This window comes from Crocuta crocuta, unplaced genomic scaffold, assembly GCF_008692635.1.
Source record: "Crocuta crocuta isolate KB4526 unplaced genomic scaffold, BGI_CrCroc_1.0 scaffold19, whole genome shotgun sequence".
NCBI lineage: Eukaryota > Metazoa > Chordata > Mammalia > Carnivora > Hyaenidae > Crocuta > Crocuta crocuta.
This window is the reverse complement of record NW_027551565.1, coordinates 4742770-4763855: the sequence shown is the minus strand read 5'-3', so window position 1 is coordinate 4763855 and position 21086 is coordinate 4742770. Positions and strand designations below refer to the sequence as shown.

Sequence of the window (21086 nt, the reverse complement as noted above, 5' to 3'; positions counted from 1 at the left end):
CAAACGTAGCACCCGCAGCCCACTTTTCATTTACTTAACATATGTTTGTTGCATTGGTTGAATGTTTTCTGTAGGCCAAAGCTTGGGACAAAATATGAGTAAGGTGCAATATCTCTCCTCTGAAGGAGTTCATAATCCAGTTAGGGCCAGAAAGCATATATGGAAAAATCTAGCCTACTTGTATGTTTATAGGAGGGAATGAATACTGCTGAGTGAGTGAATGAATGAATGAATAATATTTGGAAATGACAAAATCAAAGGTGCCTCAAACGTTAAAATAAAATGTTTCAAGATTGTGATTATGTATTAATTCAAATTAAATACATCACTATACCATACCCAGTGCATTGTGAATCTGGTAAGTGAGGATGGGGCTTCTTTCCTCCTTGAGATAAGTCACTATATATGAAACAAATAGCCCACTTCCCCAGCTTAGCACCTGACGTGCTATGCCTGACTTTTTTTACTGCTTTGGGTTTAATCAGTGCTCCCAGAGTCCAGATGCCCATCACAGGGTTCAAAGAGAGGAGGAGTTTAAAGAAGTAGAATTGGGGAGCCTAAGACGAAAGAAATTTTTTAAAAAACTGTATTATTTTTGAAGTACTGACAAATGAAAATAATTGCTGTCAAGTATTCAGTGTTCCCATATAAAGCAAAAAGTGCTGTTAAGCATCTCCATAAATGAGAAATAAAACATGAGGCATTTAGAAATTTCAATTAGACATCAAGAAGGACATTCTAAAAGATAAATCCTTCTTAACAATATATAGACCAAACTATGGGACTCATTCAGAAATTGACAGCAAATCATCTGGCTTACATGGTCACCTAAGTACATTCCCTTCTTCAGATTAAAGTCTTATCACCTACCAGGACTCCTAGCAGCATACAGAAATTCACAGGCATTTAATATCTGGTAGTCAGTAAAATATACTTTGAATCCATTAGGTGCAGATGAACTCAGAGGAAACTGAATGCTACAATAGTCTAAAGGTCCTGGAATTATTATAATTGCTGTCATTTATGATACTAACAATGAGCTAAGTAATTTTCTGATTATTATTGACTCCATTTTACAGATGAGGAGACTGAAACAATTTTCCCAAGGTCACACAGCTACCAAGTGATAGAATCAAGATTAATGCAGCTTAATTCCTGAACCTGAAACTTCAACCTCTTAGGCAAATCCAAATTGAGGACATGGAATATTGGAAATTCCAAGAACAATTATTCCACAATGTTATAATATCTACCTCTCCAGTGACTTAATGTACTTAAAGAAGAACAAGGGCTTTGGTATGATAATGTGTGGGAAATGATTACATGAGGGAAATGGTTACGTAGAAGCTATTTCCAATCCCTCCAATTGCTGATTCAGTTTCCGAAAATTATTTTATAAAAATACAGAGTAGAAGATTAGAAAATCACTGAAATAACTCAAGAATCCTCTGAGATTTGCTTGGTGGTGTTTATTGCCAATCCCATTACTCCACGTGAATGAGAGAATAGAGATTGAGCAACTGGATAGAACAGAACAGAACTTACTTCTGGAAAAACAAGCAAATCCCCTTTATCAGTTGCCCTCATGTCTCGGAACCGCTAATGCATGCCTAGCAGTCACAGTTAGTCAGCCAGCTCATCCTGGAACACATCTGGCTTTCAGTTCAGTCCCATTTGTTAAAAGGAGGAGGAAGAACTAGGTCGTGACTTTCACTCTTATTTCTCAAGACACACGGGATGCCTATGTTCTTACACCCTAGAAAAAAATAACTTAGAGATGTCTCAGTTTTGGCGCTCGTGTCCTCCTGTATAAATCTGAGCACTCCCAGTGTGATTACTCTCTTAGTCACTAGATATTTAGATGTTGAATGTGATCGTCTGTGGGAGGTCTCCTTAGGTTATAAAAGAAAACAAAAACATTTTTTTCAAACAACCTTCGATCACGACTCCCCTTTAGAACATGATTTCAAATATTTGTGCTACAGAAGCATACTATTCATTATATCGGACTAGCAAATGGAGATGGTTGTAGAATGATATGAAGAAAAGAAAGGCCTCTGTCAGGAGATTTTCTTCACACACTGCAAACCGGTAATAGCAGTGGTGGCTCTCCTTTGCCGGACACCTTCGGTGTGGGCTAGGTAACTTTCCACTCCAAATGCCAATGTGAAAGTGGGCTCAGTGGCCTCTGAGGACCCAATCTATAGGCCACCAATACCTCTGTGAGTCCATTAATATGGAAACAGTGGATGTCATTATCAACTTTCACAGTACTTTGAAGGTAACAAAAAAGAAAACTCCATTTTGGGTTTATGTGGTGGCTGGGTTTCCCCTGTGACGCCTCCCCTCCAACTACATGTGGTAGAATATTGTCTTATGTCCTGCACATGGGTAGAGTCAGTCCCAAAAGCAGGACAGAGCTTGTGTAGGATAACTTCACATTTACCTATTATTAGAGACTATTGAATATGCACTCAATATTATATAAGTTGAACTCCAGCTTATTGTTCAAAGATACTTTCCATTATTTAATGACAAGATAAATGCATACATATTGACTCAGACTAGAAATCTCTTCTTTTCCCCCTCTTCCCATTTTCCTGTTCTATGCCTGTTTATAGGCATGCCTCTCTCTTTTAAGCCTTCCCACACACTCACAGCTCTCTCTGTCACACATGCACCCGCAGACATGGACACACCACTACCCCCAAAAAATAAATTCCTCTCCTCTGTTCTTTCTATTCTCCCACGCTTCTTCAGCACACACAGCATGTTGCTACTAATCTCCCTGACTGGACAGTGAGCTGGAGGAGAGGAAGTATGGATTATTCATCTGTGTATGCCCTACCCAGTACTCAGTACCCAGTACATGGTAGTGGTTAACAAGTATTTGGATGCCAAATAATTCATGGATTATGTAAGTGATAGGATGAGTATGGAAGATTTGTTTTGAAATGCAACTTTAAAATCCAGTGCTTTCTCAAAATTAAATAGACACTGAACTGAAACCTTAAAGTAGCAACTCTTGCAAAATAAATCTTTATAAGAAGAAAATGTTGCTGTGCACAGGATTTTAACATCTTATGAATACCCAATTTTAATATTTCACTAAAAGATTTCAATACACACATATACACAGAGTCTGTAGTAAATTCACTGAGAGCATGTGAGCTTCAGTGGGAAATAAGCTAAGCTCAGTAACCTAGCACCCTTCAGGGGCTAATTTCTATTCTTTATCTCCCATCACTTTCCTGATCCTTCTGCCTTATCATATTGGGTCAACAATCTTATCCTGACACAGAGTAAAAATGTCTGATGGCCTGATACTTGCACCCAAGCATTAGTCACCCCATGGCTCTCCACAAACAAATTATCACACATGGGAATGTGTCCTTTTCCACTTGGAGAATAAGCTGAGTCAAGCCAGGCTGTGGAGCAGAAACGTGCTTTCAAAAGGCAGATAGAGTGAGTAAACCAGCCTCTTATCAGTACACCGGCTTAACATGACATCAATTTAAAGAACTTTTATGTAGTTCTAAAATAAAGCACATAAAATATTTCAAAAGAGCTCTAGCCATCACCTTTCAGAGTAACCCTAACGTTTTATTTACCTACGTATATAACTACGCTAAGAAAGAAATGTGTTTTTCAGCTACAAACTCGCCTGTGTAAATGACATACAGGTGCTTTAAGCAGCCACAGAGAATAAAATCATCCAATATCTCAAGAGGGTGGCAATATTTTGCATAGGTAGGATCTCATCCTTCCCACCTTCTCCTATAGATTACCCTTTCTTCCCTATTCAGTTTCTTCCTCCCAACTGAATCTTCGCATTGGCCTCTAAACACACTCAAGTGGCTTATCCTCTCCTTTGCCTCCACTTACTAACTACCTCTCACCTCCTCTTTATTATCTTTTTAGTAATAATAGGAATAGCAGCCACCATTTATTGAGCATTTACTATGAACCAGCTCTACATTAAGAGATTTACAGACAATATTTCATTTGTTTGGCTATTTATCTATTTATTTATTTAAATTCAAGTTAATTAACATACAGCGTAGTCATGGTTTCAGGAGTAGAAACTAGTGATTTCATCACTTACATATAGCACCCGGTTCTCATCCCAGCGATGGCCCTCCTTAGTGCCCATCACCCATTTGGCCCATCACCCCATCTACCTTCCCTCTATCAAACTGTCTTTGTTCTCTGTACTTAAGAGTCTCTTATGGTTTGCCTCGCCTCCTCTTTAAAACAAAAGGTGTCTATATTCATTCTGCATCTCTTTGCATCTTTCTCCATCTGACCTGACTCTTTCTAATCTGGCTTCCAAGCCCATTGTCCCTGTGGTCATTGGAGTGAGGCAAGTCTCTCACTGTATAGGCCTCCGTTACTGCCTTTTAACAGCACTCAATTCTGCTGACCGGTTTCTCCTTCTTCCAACATCCTCTCCCTTTAACTGTGGGATGCATCACTCTGGCCTCCCTCCTACTCTCCAGATACCCCTTCTCAGTCCCCTTTTGGCGGGGGGATGGGGGGGCACCTTCCTCCATCCAGCTCTGCATTGCTGAGAGCCCTCTCCTCCCTGCTGTACTCTCTCTGCAGCCAGTCTTTTCTGGGTCTGCAGCTTCAACAGCCACTTGTACGAGACCACTCCCAATCACGTATCTGCAGGCAGGCCTCTCCTCCCAACTCTGGGTTTACATTTCCCGCCACCTACTTGGCTGCTTCGAAGGCACCTCAGGCTCATTTCATTTAAATTAAACTCCTGATTATCCCTCCCTTGCCCCTGAAAAAAGGCTAGGTTTTCTTTTAGCGTTCTCTATATGAGCAAACACAACATCGGTCATTCCAGTGTACCAGTCAGAAACCCGCTGCCCTCTCCCTACCTCCACCCAGTCCCTCACCCAGCATCATGGATTTGACCTTCTCAGTGGTTCTCAGCTCTGTCCACCTCTCTTCATCACACGGAGTAAGATACCGTAACTTGCTACCTAAAATGATGGAAACAGCCTCCTAACTAAGCTACTCTGGACCCTGCCAATCAGCCTCCCACACTGCAGCCAGAATGTCCTCTTCAAAACACAGATCTGACAGTGCCACATCCCTGCGTGAATCCTTACAGCAGCTTCCCACAGCTCTTGGCTTGAAGACCAAACTCTACAGCATGCCTCTCGCAGCCTCTCATTCAACGGTCTCTCCCATCTCTGTAGCCTTATCCTTGTCCCACATGTCATCTGCTCTCTCTCCACTCAGGCTAGAAGAATCTTCTTTCAGTTCCCCAAACACACCATGCTGCTTCCTGCGACTGGGCTTTTGTATGGAGTGCCCTTTTGCCCCCTCATCGTCTGGTTAATACAGATCTTAGTCTTCCCATTGCAATTCAGATTGACTGCCACAGGGAAGCTTTCTGTGACCTCCCTGACTAATACTAAGGTCCTCAGAGCACTTCAAACTTCTTCTTATGACCACTGTTACACCTGCCATCTTGTTTTTTCACATGTGGTTGTTTGATTAATGTCTATTTCCTCTAGAAAATAGTAAATTCTATGAAGGGAGCTCTCCTTATCCATCCATTTCAGTCCCTAGCATACAATGCTCAATAAATGTTTACCAAATAAGTGAACATTCAAAGTTTCTATCTTCTCAGAAAATGTTTGGTAAAATTTTTTTTCAGGCAAACAGTGACAGAAAACTAAGGAATTCACAGGGATTCGTTTTAAGAGACAAAGGTATTCATATGATAACATTTCCAGTGTAATTTTCATGTTAGATGTATTTGTTGAATAAACAGTATCTTCTTAAGTTTTTTACAAAAGCAATATGGGCAATCATTCTAATTAACAGAAAGTGAGGTAGTGTGTGTGTGTGTGTATGTGAGATACATCTGATCAGGGGCATGAGCATGATGGTGTACATGTTATAGATAAAGTTTCCAATGCAAACAATGTAAAACTTCTTTTTTGGCCAAAAGATTTGAACAACAACAACAGATGGAACTTGTGTTAAATCATTTCATAAAAGCATCATAGACAACACCTTAGGACGTTCTAGTATACCAGGAATGTACAGGGAGCTGTGACAATGGCCAGGATGTGCTCAAATTGCACAACCCAAACAAGGTGACAAGAATGTCATATCACTTCCCTGTGCAAGGAAAGCAGCTCTACACTACCCAGTGTGGGCAAGTACTCAACATTTACAGCTGTCTAAAATCCTATGGCCAGATTTGCCAGTTAAGACCTATCAGTGAGATCATGTTAATAGAATAGCAGTGTGGGACTAACATAAGAAACATGTGTGGGACTCTTTTCTTATTCAAAGCTCAATCCTGAAATTGAGCAGTTCTCTTCATTCATTTCCACCACCTCTGATCTTTTCCCATTGGTCCCTGCCAGTCATTAGTGAGCAAGTCTGGGCCAGTCTTCACTGATAGTTTCCCATAAAGGCACAAAGGTGATCACGGTTACTGCACAAAACTTCTGAACAGATTACCTTTTTATCAAGTGGCTTTAGAATTTTTGTTTCACTGATGATACAATAAATAAGCCAAATTCCACAGACACTGAGCATTTTTTCTATAACTCTATTGGCTTAAGCCAAGGACATGCATATTATTCTATACTGCTATCCTATTCTTTAATTTCATGGAAAGATCATAACAGTTTTCTTCCCATTATTGTTTTTGCAGTTTAACAATTCTGTGTATTCTATGACCTATTGCTATCATCTGCCATGAGGTTGCTATCATTTCCTAGAAGTTCTTGAGCTACATGAGAATCACCAGGGGACCTTATTTAAAATATAAGATCCCTCACCCCACCTCAAAATTATGATTCAATAGGTTGCTGGGGTACCTTGGAATGTGCATTTTAACAAGCCAGCCAGTAATTCCAATGTAGGTGGCCCTCAGAATACAGTCTAGAAAACATTGTTCTACAGGCTTATAAAATAGTAGTTCTGAGGCTTCTTTAGATCAACATTTTAGTGACCAGCAGAGAAGCCTAGAAAGCATACCGTGTTCTATTGGGTATAAAATTATTAAATACCTTCTTTTGAAGGTATTTAACAATCAGAAAAGAATGGCTAAGAATTCAAATTCAGTACGTGTGAAAATGTCATCAAAAAGCTCCTGTCAAGTTGAGTTTGTCTGTCCTATTCTGGACCTCATAGCATCTTGTGGGATGTTTCAAAATCTATGCCGGGTTATACCTCCTCATTCATTCACTACTGATAAGGAAGCATGGCACCTTAAAACACTGCCTAGATATTCACTAGAAACATGCCATTTGTTAACAATCCTTAGTGATTTCAAAAACCACAGATGCTCAGTTTACTGAATATGGCTCCTATGACCTCCTCATTTTAGTGCTTCTACCCCTCTTTAAGCATTTCCTCTATAATTATAGTTGGCTTTATTAGAACTGTCACAGACACAAAAATCAGTAAAACCATGGAAGGGAATTCAAGTAATCTGAGACTCTGAGTACATACAAAGAAATAACCCTCAAACCGAATAGGAGTTGTAATTCCCAGAAGCAGTAATTTCAAGGGAAATTTTCTAAGTTCTTATTTAAAAGCTAAGTATTTGAGATGTATATATATTTTTTTCTTCCAGAAGATGCCTTCTTTTGAAGGTATTTAACAATCAGAAAAGAATGGCTAAGAATTCAAATATCGCAAATTAAATTCATGACAATCTCAGTTATGGGTTATTCCTGTACATCCAATGTTTTCAAAACAAATGTTACATTTTTGCTGTGCCAAAAAGCACACAGCATAAGGGATTTCTGAGCCTGGATGGAAGTCTCTGGGTAATATGAATAGTAGTTATATGGGGGTTACCATCTACTGTCCTAAGAACAAGCAGGAAGTCTGGAAGAAAAGAGAGCAACCACAGATGATGTAGAAAACACCCTAACGCAGCCCAACCCCTACTGGACTGGCTTCAAAATGGCAGTCTTGGCGAATTAAATGAATCCATTACACAAAAACAGAAGAGTTCACCTCCCTTTTGGGACTCTTTGAATTGCCTGTCACATCTTAAGTTCAAAGCCTGAAGTCCTTGAACCTTAAAAGTGTTCCTGTCTCACTCTGAATTCTCTTGTTATTCCTGATGCCTTCATGTAAATTTCACTTCATTCTTGATTTGAGGGAGGGAGGCAGGTTTTATCCTGGAGCCATTAGAATATGGTATTTATGAGAAACATCTGTTTATCATCACAATAAAAGGATGACAACGATCATTTTATGTCGTTGATGATATCATGATCATGATCATAGTAGCTACTATGTATCCCTTACCATGTACCAGACATTGTTCAGGTTAACCTTAGTGGCACTTTTGTGTGCTTTTATGGATGACATTCACTTGGGAGGGGATGGTGAACAGCAAAATACACGTTGAATTTCAGACCCTACTCACCACCTTGGCTGAGTGCTCTCGTGCAGTGAACAACCTGCACAGCCATTTGTGGTGGCCCTGTTGTTAAGCATTACAGCTCTAGAGGATGAAACTGAAACTCAGTGAAGTAACGTACACAAGACCAGTCAGTTGTTAAATAACAGATTCTGGTGTTCAGCTCAGGTCTGGCTCCAAAATCACTGCCTTTACCCCATAAACTATAGGCCTATACCAGAGAAGGTTTTTTTGTATAGCCCTGTGTGATCTATTATAGTTGTGAGTAAACATGACATTCAACACACTATGTTTAAGTAAATTATAAATGGCTAAGGACATATTCAGAATTGTAACAAATCTTAAAACAAGATGGAGATCTTGAGTCACTGACCTCTAGTGTACTTGAGATAAAAGGGATTGTATGACTACAGAAATTATTATTTTTCTTTATGTTCTATTACAAAGCATTAGATTCCACTTTGCACAATGTCCAAGGGTCTTAGGCTTAGTCTTGCCTTGACTCCCATACCTCATCTCTTACCCTCCAAGTCCCACCAGGCTCCCATCACATAGAATGAATTAGTTTCGTTTTGTTTCTTAAATAGTTTATTGTCAGGTTAGTTTCCATATAACACCCAGTGCTCATCCCCACAAGTGCCCTCCTCCACGCCCTTCACTCCTTTCCCCTCTCTCCCACCCCCATCAGCCCTCAGTTTGTACTCAGCAAGAATGAATTCGTTTCTAGAATGTATTACATGACCCTTATCTAAGCCTTAGCTTTTTGCATATACTTTTGGATTTTTGTTTTTTCAGAGAATCTTTTCTTCCTTCACTTTCATTATTGTTATCTGTTCTTCAGAATTCAGCTCAGACACATTTACTCCAGAGGAAGCTTTCCTGCTTCCTCTGCCCAGTTAAGAAGAGGTACCTCTTCAGTGTATTCCAGTCTCCCCTACCTCTGATTTTCAGTTACAGTTGACCACTAGGGACAAAATCAGATGATCACAGAGAGGGAGTGGAGTGAGGGAGGGTTATTTGTTCCCAGCTTCCCCTCTGCTTGGTCGCTGCAGGCTGACGATGTCCTGTGCCCAAAGCCACAGCTTGTGACAGACAGTGTTCTCCACGTAGGTTTCCCTCCAAGTCCTAACTGTTTGCTCCCCTTTTCTCTTCATGCAGAGGGTAGTATGCCTCCCCATGGTGCCTGGCCCAAGAGTACTATGGTGCTTTTCCTACACCTTGCCCACATCTGTGTAAATAGCCCCTTTATTAACTCCCCTCAATTACCCAGCTTGGGGTGTCCTCTGTTTCCTGCTGAGACTCTTCGTGACATATAACTGATCCCATCTGCGGCCCAGGAGGCCGCATGCCTATGCTGACTGGACCCACACAGGCTCTTGGCCCCTGCTTAGTTCTTAAGAAAAGCAAAGTCCTTTCTAAAAAGTCTTCAAAAAGACCTACAATTAAAGTCCAATATGACCTCACCATGACAGTTTGATACTCAATCTCTTTCCTGGATCTTACACCTAGAAAATCTTGAATTGCCTTCACCCCCTCAACCTTCCACATATGGCTTTGTTCCAAAGCAATGGTTTTATGAACTTGCTTGTGAGTTCATGGATCCTTCCAGAGTTTTAGGTTCTTTTCTTTTCATGTGCTTTCCCTTACACACCCCTCTTGTACCTCAGCCCTTTTCTGCCCTCTTCCAAGAATACCCTGTCTCCTTTCCTTAGCACAGGCCCAGCTGCCTGGTCACCTCCTCCGAGCCGCAAGTAGAATTTTCTGATTTTTAGTATTGTAGTGGTTGACTTTTACTTCTCCAGTGGCACTGTATAATTTGTAAAATGCTTCACCTCCACCTACAAGATGATAAATTCAAGCTCCCTCTGAGCTGGGCTTTGTAACCCCATCAGATCCAAACACAGTGCCTTACAGCTTATCTATGTTCAAAAGTATGTATGGGATGGCTGGAGAGCTGACAGAAACAGAGAGGTATTCTTTTCTCTTTTTTTTAATGTTTTATTTATTTCTGAGGGAGAGACAGCATGAGCAGGGTAGGTAAGAGAGAGAGGAAGATACAGAATCTGAAACAGCCTCCAGGTTCTGAGCTAGCTATCAGCACAGAGCCCAACACGGGGCTCGAACCCACCAACTGTAAGATCATGACATGAGCCGAAGTTGGACGCTTAACTGACTGAGCCACCCAGACGCCCCCGAGAGGTATTCTTTATTGCATTACTCTTCCTGCTGTGGAGCTTCTCAGCTTTAAGGTATCCGTCTGGCATTACTTCACTCTTAATCACCCACTTCATGTAGAACAAGATTAACACTTCAAAATTCATTTCTTGTCAACATACATATATTCAACTCTTGGTGCACAAAAGAAATACAGTTACTGTATAAACATTTGTATTGACCCTCAGAAAGACTTTTCAGTTGATAAACACAATAACAGTTTGGGTTCCAGTTGCACAAGACAAATCAGTTTAATATTCCATAGCTCTTCAGCCAGTGACAATTAAAAAAAGAACAGATCCAGCTCTTAGCCACATTGTGGTGCTTTAAATGAGATAACGCGTTAATTGGCAAGAGGGAAGATGGTGCTGTGTGTGTTCGTTGAAGCAGGAGAGTTTCAGATGCGTGATTGTTCTCTGACAGTCACATTCCACATGCTATTTTTCAAATAGAATATGACTACCCTTAGAAAGAGTTCATTCCCTGATTTGATCATGAAGAGATAGTGTTATTGTGAGAATTATTGCTTACAAGGACATGATATGGGCTATAGACCTATTAAAATGACACACGGCCTCTGGTGCATATGCCAGACATATTTGCAAAAAGAAAAATAAAGATGTAGGATAGTAGCTGCAAAACATGTTAAGTCTTTTTTTTTTTTTTTTGCCTTTTGAAACTATTTTTAAATTAATCCTATAGCTACAAATAGCCTGGATTTTATTAAATTACCTGAAGATGACTTTGATGCCTAAATTCGGGCCCTAACATAAAGCTTGTTTAAAGTTCTGCTAACATTTTCTTCCTACAACCCTCTCCATGGACTTTTTCCCTGGGGTAATTTTGGCTGGGCTACAATGAAAAGTGTCTGCTTAGCAGAACTTCTCGATAGTCCTTCAATCCTTTTGTGCTCAAGCAAGCCTGTCATTTTGTCTTGAGTCTTTCATGATCATTATTGTCATATGGTCATTATGTAGGTCTGTGGGTATGATATGCTACCCTCTCCGTGTCGCAGACAATTCCCTCAACTATTTGCCGAGTGATCCTTGCAAACTTTTGTCACATACTCTTCAAGTGCAGCATTTGGATCTGCCTTGAGGAGAAATACTTGAAGCTAATCCCCTAGGTCAGATCCAGAAGGATCCATGTGCTTAAATATTGCCTAAGTCAACCATAATTTCAAATCAGTTCAAATATCATGACTATTTCAAATGCTTCTTTGAGTAAATATGGAAGACAGAGATGAGAAAAATCTACTGTTATGAAGGCATTACATTAAGTCATCTTCCCATTTAAAGCTATGGTAAAAAAGCAATGTGATTATAAATTATGAAGTAAAGTAAAACTATGAATAAAAGCAGGAGATGGAGGGGAAAGTAGTGCTTACTTACCTTGTGCCCTCACATAAGTTCCGTAAGTTTTAATTTTGATCTCAACATCTTTGTAAAGCACATGGGATCTTGCTGATCAGAAAACTGTATTTGAAAGGACTCCAGTCGAACCCTTCTGAATTCTTATGCAAAAATCCCAGAACATTATAATTAGGTTGGCAATTTTTTTCTAATGTGAAAGCATAGGAAATGGATGTTTTAGTTTAGGTTCTGGCCTGGGTTTTTCATTGTTAGAGTTTGTTTTCTTCTTCTTGGATCTCCCCCTTGGACCTTCCGTTCCTTCTCTCAGACAGGCTGCTGCCCTGTTCATGACTCAGCAGCATGCTGTGAGTAAACACTGAATCCATAGTCCAGGCCCACACTGGGAGGCTGTTCTGGCTCTCTAGGACATACAGAATAGTGAAGACAGACCGTCTGTCCTGAGTGCTTCATCTGCCATAACTGCAGAGTGTGGAGGTTGCACAAAGGAAGCAAGTACTGTATTTATGGAAATTTAAATATGCGAAGAACGTTATTGTCTTTAAGAATACTCTAAATCAGATGATCCCTAGTAAAGCAAAGCAGACCACTGTATTGGTGGTCAATACTTCTTGAGTTCCTGCTTTCCCTGGGCTCTGCTGTGCACGTTACTAGCCCCCATGAGGATCCCTTCAAATGTCCAAGCTCTTTCTTGACCACATACGTGCATGTTCACCAATCCCCAAGTCACTCCTTGCTTCATTTTCATCATAGCCCTGTCACTATCTAACAATATATTTGATAATGTTTTCAGTTTTTAACCTTAATTTGGGGTTGAGAATGGACCATCCAATTAAACAGTCATCAGACAGGGAGGAAACATGGTGAAACTAGCCTTAGTAGAACTTTGGTTATGGAAACTGTATTTTGTGTATTTCATCATTCTTATCCCAAAAATGCCTTCAAGGTGGACACATCCTCCTTATTAAGGTAGTTATTTGACCTGTATTAGAAAACAGTAATGGTAGGATAAGAAGGAGGGGTTTTGTTCTCATGGTCAAACAGCACTGTCTAAATTTCTAAATGATGGAACATATTTCATTACTTTCAAAGTGCTGTGAAAATTGAACATAATTTATATAAGTAAATATTGTCATAATCCCAAGAAATCAGATGCTCTCATATGAATTTGGAGAGTGAATCTTACGTAGTTGGCAAAAGAAATGGAATTCTTCCGTTGTAATTTCTGACATTGTAACAAATCTTCTAACTCTATTATGATGTGTAATCATATACATTCTACTTCACTGTAAAATAAACCTTTCCATTCAACAAATATTCATAAATTGCCTATATCTGCCAGGCATTGTATTAGATGCCTGGTGATACATGTGTGAACAAAGCAAAGACCTTACCCTCACAGAGTTTTCAGTTGAATAGGAAAGATAGAGATGAATCAGATAAACACCAATAACTATCTATCAATAATGTCTGATGTAAAAGAAACATGCCAGATGCTATAGAACATATGGCAGGTGAATCCACTCCAGTCTAAGTTTGGGGAAGGTCTTCTGAAAGAAACAGCATTTGAGCTGATGCATGAAATGATTAGTTGTTCATTGGGTAAAGATGGGCACATGCAGAACGGAAATGGGAGCATATGTGTGCCAGAAAGTAGAAATACCATGTTCAAAAGAGTTGGGCTTGCCTTTGCAATGTTTTGTCTTCAGGTAACATCTTTGAGAGCACTGCTTTGGCTTTTTCTGTTATGTAGCTAAATATACTTGGTTTGTGATTATTTATAAAGTTGTATTTCCAAGCAGTTCATGTGAACAGAATATCATGAAACAAAAGAGTTAAGAAGCACAGAAAGTTGGATATCTGGATCCACCTTAAAAACTGCTAACCAGATGCTCTTTTTGTGAACTATATTCCTTTTGAAAATCTCAATGAGGGCTTTCAACACTTTCTCATTATCATATCTAAATTGTGCATTCCTTTAGGGGCAAAGGGGGAAAAGTTAACCAAATTCATAATTTATTAGTGTACTTTCCAAATATGCTTACTTGGTTCAGGTTCATTGTACAATTCTGACTTTTGATCACTTGCCAAATAAATAATGGAAAATGAGTGGCTTGATCATTCTCTTACCTTCAACAGTTGTAAATCAAGATGGCCAGCCTCTCATAGAAGGAAAACTTAAAGAGAAGCAAGTCAGATGGAAGTTCATCAAAAGGTGGAAAACTCGTTATTTTACACTGGCTGGAAATCAACTTCTGTTTCAAAAAGGAAAATCTGTAAGTTTCCCCCTTGTCTTTTACACTTGGATTTTTAAGGGTCCATTCTCCACCCAGCAGGTAGGCATTTTGTATTGAGTTAAAACACCAATAATTTTTCCTTTTCCATATACAATTTTACAGTGCCATTTTATTGCATACTCCCCCGAACATCTATTCCATTCAGTCCTACATTAGCTGTCTCTCTTCGATTTATTATGGTAGATCCTTTTTTGACTTTTTAGAAAGATGAAGTGCAGAAAGACTACTCAGTGACCTTGTCTTGAACAGTGTGCTTTTGTTTCCTTATAGATCACCTACATAAATCAATGGCTATTGATATTGACCCTGATTTCCTTTATAACTCAAAGTTATATTTGGAGGCAGGGACCTGAGGAAGGGAGAGAGTAGGCTGGGAGAAAGAGACAAAGGCTGAATTATATAAGTCCTTTTTGTAGTCAACTAAGTTCATTTTTCAGTCATTTAATATCCAGTTAACAAATAGAATATGATTACAAAAGAATTAACAAATATTCATGTAATATAACTTTCTACCTGAAACTAGGATGCTCTGTAAATATCTGTATTCTGAACTTCTAGTGGGAAACCTCTGAAGTAGCATTCTATTCCAATCAACAATGCAAAGTTAGCCCCTTCCTTTCAAATCAGTTTTATCCTTAAATTCTACTCATTCAGGATCAGGGAGAGAGAAAACTTGACCTACTTCTTGGATATTTTGAATATAGCTTATCACATGCCATACTGGATTGCCTTCAAGAATCCTCAGAGCAGTCCTCTAGGGCAGCACTATTGTTAGTGCCATGTTCCAGATGCTGCATCTGGGGTGCCTTGCCCTCTCCCCTTCCCTCCTGCCAGAGGGTGAAAGCACATTCCTCTGGGCTGGGCCATTCCCGCGGCCCCCACAGCTGAGAGCCCTTACTTGCCTGTGTCTTTCCTGGGAAGGGCAGGTACCTGGTTAGGTCCGACGCCAAGAAAGCCTTGTGGAATCTGACTTGCATGGGCAGTGGAGGCACTTTCAGTCTTACCTCGCTACCAGGCCAGCCAGAAAGGGCAAGACCCTGGCCTTTGGGTTCTTGTCCAGTTCCATTTTTACAGCCATTATTTGAGCCCCAGAATCAGAGTGATGGAGAAAACATGTGCATATGTCCACATGGTCATCCACTCCTGTGCAAAGGTGCCCAGAGAACACACATACAGCACCCTGCTCACACCTCTGAACCCATTGTGCCCCACTCTTGGCCTTTGGGACCCAGGATCTGTCAGTTATTACCAGGAATTGGCTTTGGTCCTGGTCAAAGACATCTGGGAAATACAAAGGAGCTAAGGGCTCTGACAAGTCTTGCAGGAAAGAGCCCAGTTAATTTTGTTTAATTAATGTATCTCAAATGTGTTCTACCATATGGTTCCTTTACATCACGTAACATCAGACCCTGCCTCACTCCCTTCCCCTTGTGAGAGAGACAGAGACAGAGATAGAAAGACACAAAGAGACAGAGACTTGATGGGCTTGACCAAGGATAGAGCCAGTAGGGTAGAAAGAGATAAAACTGTGGAGTCAGACACAGGCAGTGTGACATCAAAGCATGTTGTGAAATGAACATACTGTTCTGCTTCCCATGAACACTTAAAATACAGAGCCAGTGGCAAACTCAGCTGTGTCTCAATTAATTAATGGAAGATTTTAAATTATTTAAAATTATGACTCACTGAGAACATATGCACTGTATCTTTAGAATGCTCATTATGAAATTTATTTGAACTCTTTACTCGATAACTACATAGTATGGTATGTCTGAATTATGACAAATTTTGATCAAATGCTATTTAATTAATAAAACTTAACTTTCTGAAATGTTAACAAGTTAACTTTCTGAATGAAAAAAAAAATGATGACACCTACTCTAAGCTCATGCTACTTTCTTCATCTGTGTGTATTGTAAAATATACAGATGGAATGTTCTGTGGCTGAAGATCTTTTTGAAAGAGAAGTAAATGGTGTGCTCAATTTAGACAGTTATTGGAGGTCTAAAGAAACTTTATTTTTAGCATTGCTCCATACTGAAATATTTTTAAAGTGTTTAAAGTGAGCATCTGAATTTCCTGTTTTTATTAAAGTAATCAGAATTAGAAGTTAAGATGCAGTGATTTCTTATATCCCTTGAGACAGGACAGAGTTAGGGCCTAAGAACATCTTTCCTGAACTCAAATAATGACCTTTATACTTCTTGATTCAGAGCTTTTTTTTTTTTAATGTTTTATTTATTTCTGAGAGAGAGAGAGTCAGAGAGAGAGGGAGACACAGAATCCAGGCTCCGAGCTGTCAGCACAGAGTCCGATGCGGGGCTCAAACCCATGAACCGAGAGATCATGACCTGAGCTGAAGTCGGACGCTTTACCGACTGAGCCACCCAAGTGCCCCGATTCAGAGCTTTTTAATACAGCTTAGAGAATAAGCTATTTTATAATTGGCTAACGTGTTTGACATCTTTAGAGGCAAATAATGGTTTGACATTTTAGAAACCTGACATAACCTATGGCTCAAATACTGGGAAATAATAGAATGTACTATAAAGACCACTGCAACTTCCCTCTCATCCCCAGGGACACAGTAACCTAGCAGTGGCCACCAGTCCAGCTGAAGTTTCAGCTCCATCAAAAAGGACCTTTCTTATAAATGAGAAAAATGTGCATTTTTAATAAGAATTGAAAGACCATGGTGTTATTTTTTACTTTTGCATTCTTAAGGTCTTGGTCTCTACCAACCAGCCAGGAAATGGTGCCCTTTGATTTTCTGTCCGTTTCTCTTGGGTAATTTTCACTGTCCCTCTTTAGAGAACTGTGGTAACTTTTTGTTTTCTCGATCAATTCCTCCATATATCAGTTTCTATACTACAGACTAATTCAAATAAATATAATCGTATTGCTGTCAGATATTTACTAGAAACCAAATTAATTAAGCTAACAAAGCATTACATAGTACAGGTGTCTTCAAACTTTATTCCATCGATTCCCTAAAAGAATTTTGAAAAATCTGTATAATACCTACTAGCATTTTTAGTTAATCTTAAGTTTAAAAAGTCACACAAACTAATATCTATTGAATTATAAACATTATCATTTTTTAGGTTTATTTACTTATTTTGAGACATAGAGTGAGAGCTGGGGAGAGGCAGAGAGAGAGGGGGAGAGAGAGAGAATCTCACTGACAGTGCAGAGCCTGATGTAGGGCTTGAACTCATGAACCATGAGATCAGGACCTGAGCCCTCATGAGTTGAATGCCTAACTGACTTAGTCACCCAGGCACTCCTAAATATTATTATTTTAAAATAAAAAGATCACAACTTTCCTTTTTATATGGCATTGGGCTAAGATACCATAGCAATTTGACACCAAACACCATCCATTTAAAAACTACATGAGGGGCGCCTGGGTGGCTTAGTCCGTTAAGCGTCCGACTTTCGCTTAGGTCATGATCTCGCGGTTCGTGGGTTCGGGCCCCGCGTCGGGCTCTGTGCTGACTGCCAGCTCGGAGCCTGGAGCCTGTTTCAGTCTGTGACTCCCTCTCTCTCTGACCCTCCCGTGCTCACGCTGTCTCTCTCTCTCTCTCTCCTAGAAATAAATAAAACATTAAAAAAAAAATACATGAATTAGTGCATCTTTAATCAAAATGTTTACATGGTATTATTTTTCTTTGAAATAGTATTTTCTACTCTCACAGCATTTTATCCTGATTACCCAATCATTTTTCACTACAATAAAACTATGTTTACAAATCGAAATTGAATTACTTTAATTTTTTGTGACTACCAGTCTCTCAGAGTTAAAATTTTTAAAATATTTTTAAAATTATATCACTTACTAAAAGTCAAAAGTATAATCCAAAAAATAGTTACTAAACATTAAAGAGTGAAATGCTATTGGAAATGCATCTCAACGAAATATCTGGAGAGTGATTATGTTGCTTCGGTTGAAGGACACATCCCTGGCATCCATATTTTGAATTGCTTTTTTATTTGTTGGATTCTCCTGAGATTTTTTTCCAAGTGGGACAATACACCACGGTAAGTTTGCGACGAGTGAGAAGGGTGCCTTTCCACTGAAGAATGAAAAAAGGGTGGCTGCCTAGGGGAGGTGGGAAAGGAGAATTGGCAAGATCCTCAAGAAAAGATGTACGCTCCAGGAGACAGATGCATTCAGGGATGTTGAAGAAATTGCTGTAAAGAATATTTGATCTCTCGAAACCATTCACACTAGCCCATTGTGATGGCCCTCATGTTGCAGTGATCTTTAAGCCTCTGCTTTGATGCAAGAAAAATGTAAATCATTAAGTATTCTTTCACTGAATGTTTGTAGACAAATCATGCTTCCAGAGGTCCAGTGTGTTTCAAAAACAGTTTGATCTGTGTAAACATTAGAACTCTTGTTTTTTCAATTAATACCCTTTCTCAGAGATAACATGATGGAAAATTCAATTTCATGCTTCCCCAAGTATCTCAAATTCTGAATTAATAGTACTCTGTTGTACTGTTGCATTTTTCCCTATTGATACAGTGTTGGAATCAAAGAAAATGACATAAAGTCAAAGAAATATGAATTAAACATTTTCCCAAATTCCACTGTATAATAATTTCTTACAAATTGGCCATCTTGTGCCAGCTTAATATACTGTAACATAGGGTCAATTGTTCACTCCTTCCATTGGTCTAATGACTCTTTGGGCCCTTAGCGTTCAAAGTAAAAAAGCATATAACAGCTATATGCAGTGAAACGATTCTGATCCTCTTGGAAAATTCTCCAGTTGCCAAAGATCTTTTCATACTGTGGGAGCCAGCTCATTTTCTTTCCTTCCCATGTCCATTTCAGAAAGATGATCCTGATGACTCCCCAATAGAACTCAGCAAAGTACAGAGTGTGAAAGTTGTGGCCAGGAAACGCAGGGACCGCTCCCTCCCTCGGGCTTTTGAAATCTTCACAGACAATAAAACCTATGTTTTCAAGGCCAAGGATGAGAAGAATGCAGAAGAGTGGCTCCAGTGCATCAATGTGGCAGTTGCCCAAGCAAAAGAGAGGGAAAGTAGAGAAGTAACCACATATCTGTAGGGATTTGCAAGCCGACCTCACACTGATTGTATACAATGGGCACTGCGTGATCACTGCCAATGTCAAGAAGAAAGAGATAAATTAGCCAAGTCACATTGTGTTTTCGCTGAGTACCAAATGGAACAGTTTTCCTTAAGAAGCAGAACCCAAAAGTGGCAAGATTTTTATACATTTCATATTTTAATGGCATCTGCATTAACTCCAGAACATCTGTATGATGCATTCAGAAAAAGGAGTTACAGATGGTACAGGTAGAAAGGGGAGAGTCAGGAATCTAGGAACCCCTGTAGATATGGGGTTCCCATATTGTATTGAAGATACACAGCTTCACAAGGTACCTGAAATACTTTTCCCAAGGAAAGATTAAGCACCTCTGATGAAAACGACAGTCTGTTCAAAGTATTAGAAGAAAAATAAAGCCCTATTAGGAAAAGTCAAACATAACTTACTTACAGACATACAATAATGTTTATTCTTTCCTACTGCAAATGAAGCTAACACATGGTAAAATGGTTCTCAAGTGAAGACAGCTTTATATAATTAAATATCTGTCTTTCAGAACAACTTATCTGATCATTCTGTTTAGGCTCATATAACATGGTCTAAAGTTTAGGTACTTGGATATGTCTCCTGCCCAAGGCAGGAAGAGTAAGCATAGAACACCATTTTCACCATCTTCAAAATATGTGCCATTTCCATTAAGTTTTGAGATGTTACAGTTCTATACTTTTCTTCTTTATATTCAGTCTTTTAATATCTCCAAATTACATTTAATGTTTTTTTTCCCATCACTCATATTAAAAACAATTAAGCTGTGGCAGGCAGAATTATAGAATGATTCCCAATGGTCTATATCCTGACCCTTCCCCTTGAGTGGGGTGGGACTTATAATTTGCTTCTAACTAATAGAATATGGCAAAAAGAATAGGTTGGTCTCTCCCATGATTATGGTTCATTACATGGCAAAGGTGAAGAGGTTTCTGGTTCTTAATCAGCTGACTTTGAGTCAGTCAAAAGGATATGACCCTAGGTGAACATGACCTAATCACATGAGCCTTTTAAAAAAGAGTGAACAAGTCAGAGACTCTCTCTTCCCCTGGCCTTGAATAAGCAAGCTGCAATGAATGCTACAGCTTCAAGGGAATGAATTTTGCCAACAACCAATGAGCTTGAAGAGGACCCCAGCCCCAGCTAACACCTCGATTACAGCTTTGCAGAACCCTGAGTAGAGGACCCCAGCTAAGCCGTGCTTGGACATCTGACCCAGGGGAACTTCGAGATAATAAATATATACTGTCTTAAGTCACCAAGTGTGTGGAAATTTGTTCCATAGCTATAGATAATTAACACAAAAGCTAACTTGGAATACATATAAGAGGACTATAGAAATCTAGGAAAAATGTAAGTAGTCAATACTCTTAATTCTTCTACCTTGACTCTACTGATAACTCACTAGGACAGGAAATACTTCATAAGAGGCCAAGTTTGAGAAAGGAAATAATTGAATTTTAACGCGTTAAGTTTGAGGGTATTGTGACTCACAGAAGTTACTACAAATTGGAAACAGTTCTGAGGGTCAGGATTTTGCCTCATGGGATATACACATGATCACCAAAGATGTGGAATTTGCTGAAATTACTCAGGGAGAATAAGATGAAAGAACTAATAGGGACTAATAAGGACACCTAACTTTTAAGCAAATGAAC

At 39.3% G+C, this 21086-nt stretch overlaps 1 protein-coding gene across 2 annotated transcripts in view; it reads left to right on the top strand.

Annotated features, from left to right (window-relative positions):
* Positions 1-20686, top strand: part of VEPH1 (ventricular zone expressed PH domain containing 1) — a 217766-nt gene extending 197080 nt beyond the window's left edge. For both annotated transcript variants that reach the window (XM_077750127.1, XM_077750126.1), the window contains 2 exons: positions 14143-14279; positions 19144-20686. In XM_077750127.1, the coding sequence (XP_077606253.1) occupies positions 14143-14279; positions 19144-19380 (374 nt within the window). In that variant the 3' untranslated portion in view covers positions 19381-20686. The remainder of the gene's footprint in view (positions 1-14142; positions 14280-19143) is intronic.
* The last annotated feature ends 400 nt before the right edge of the window (positions 20687-21086 follow it).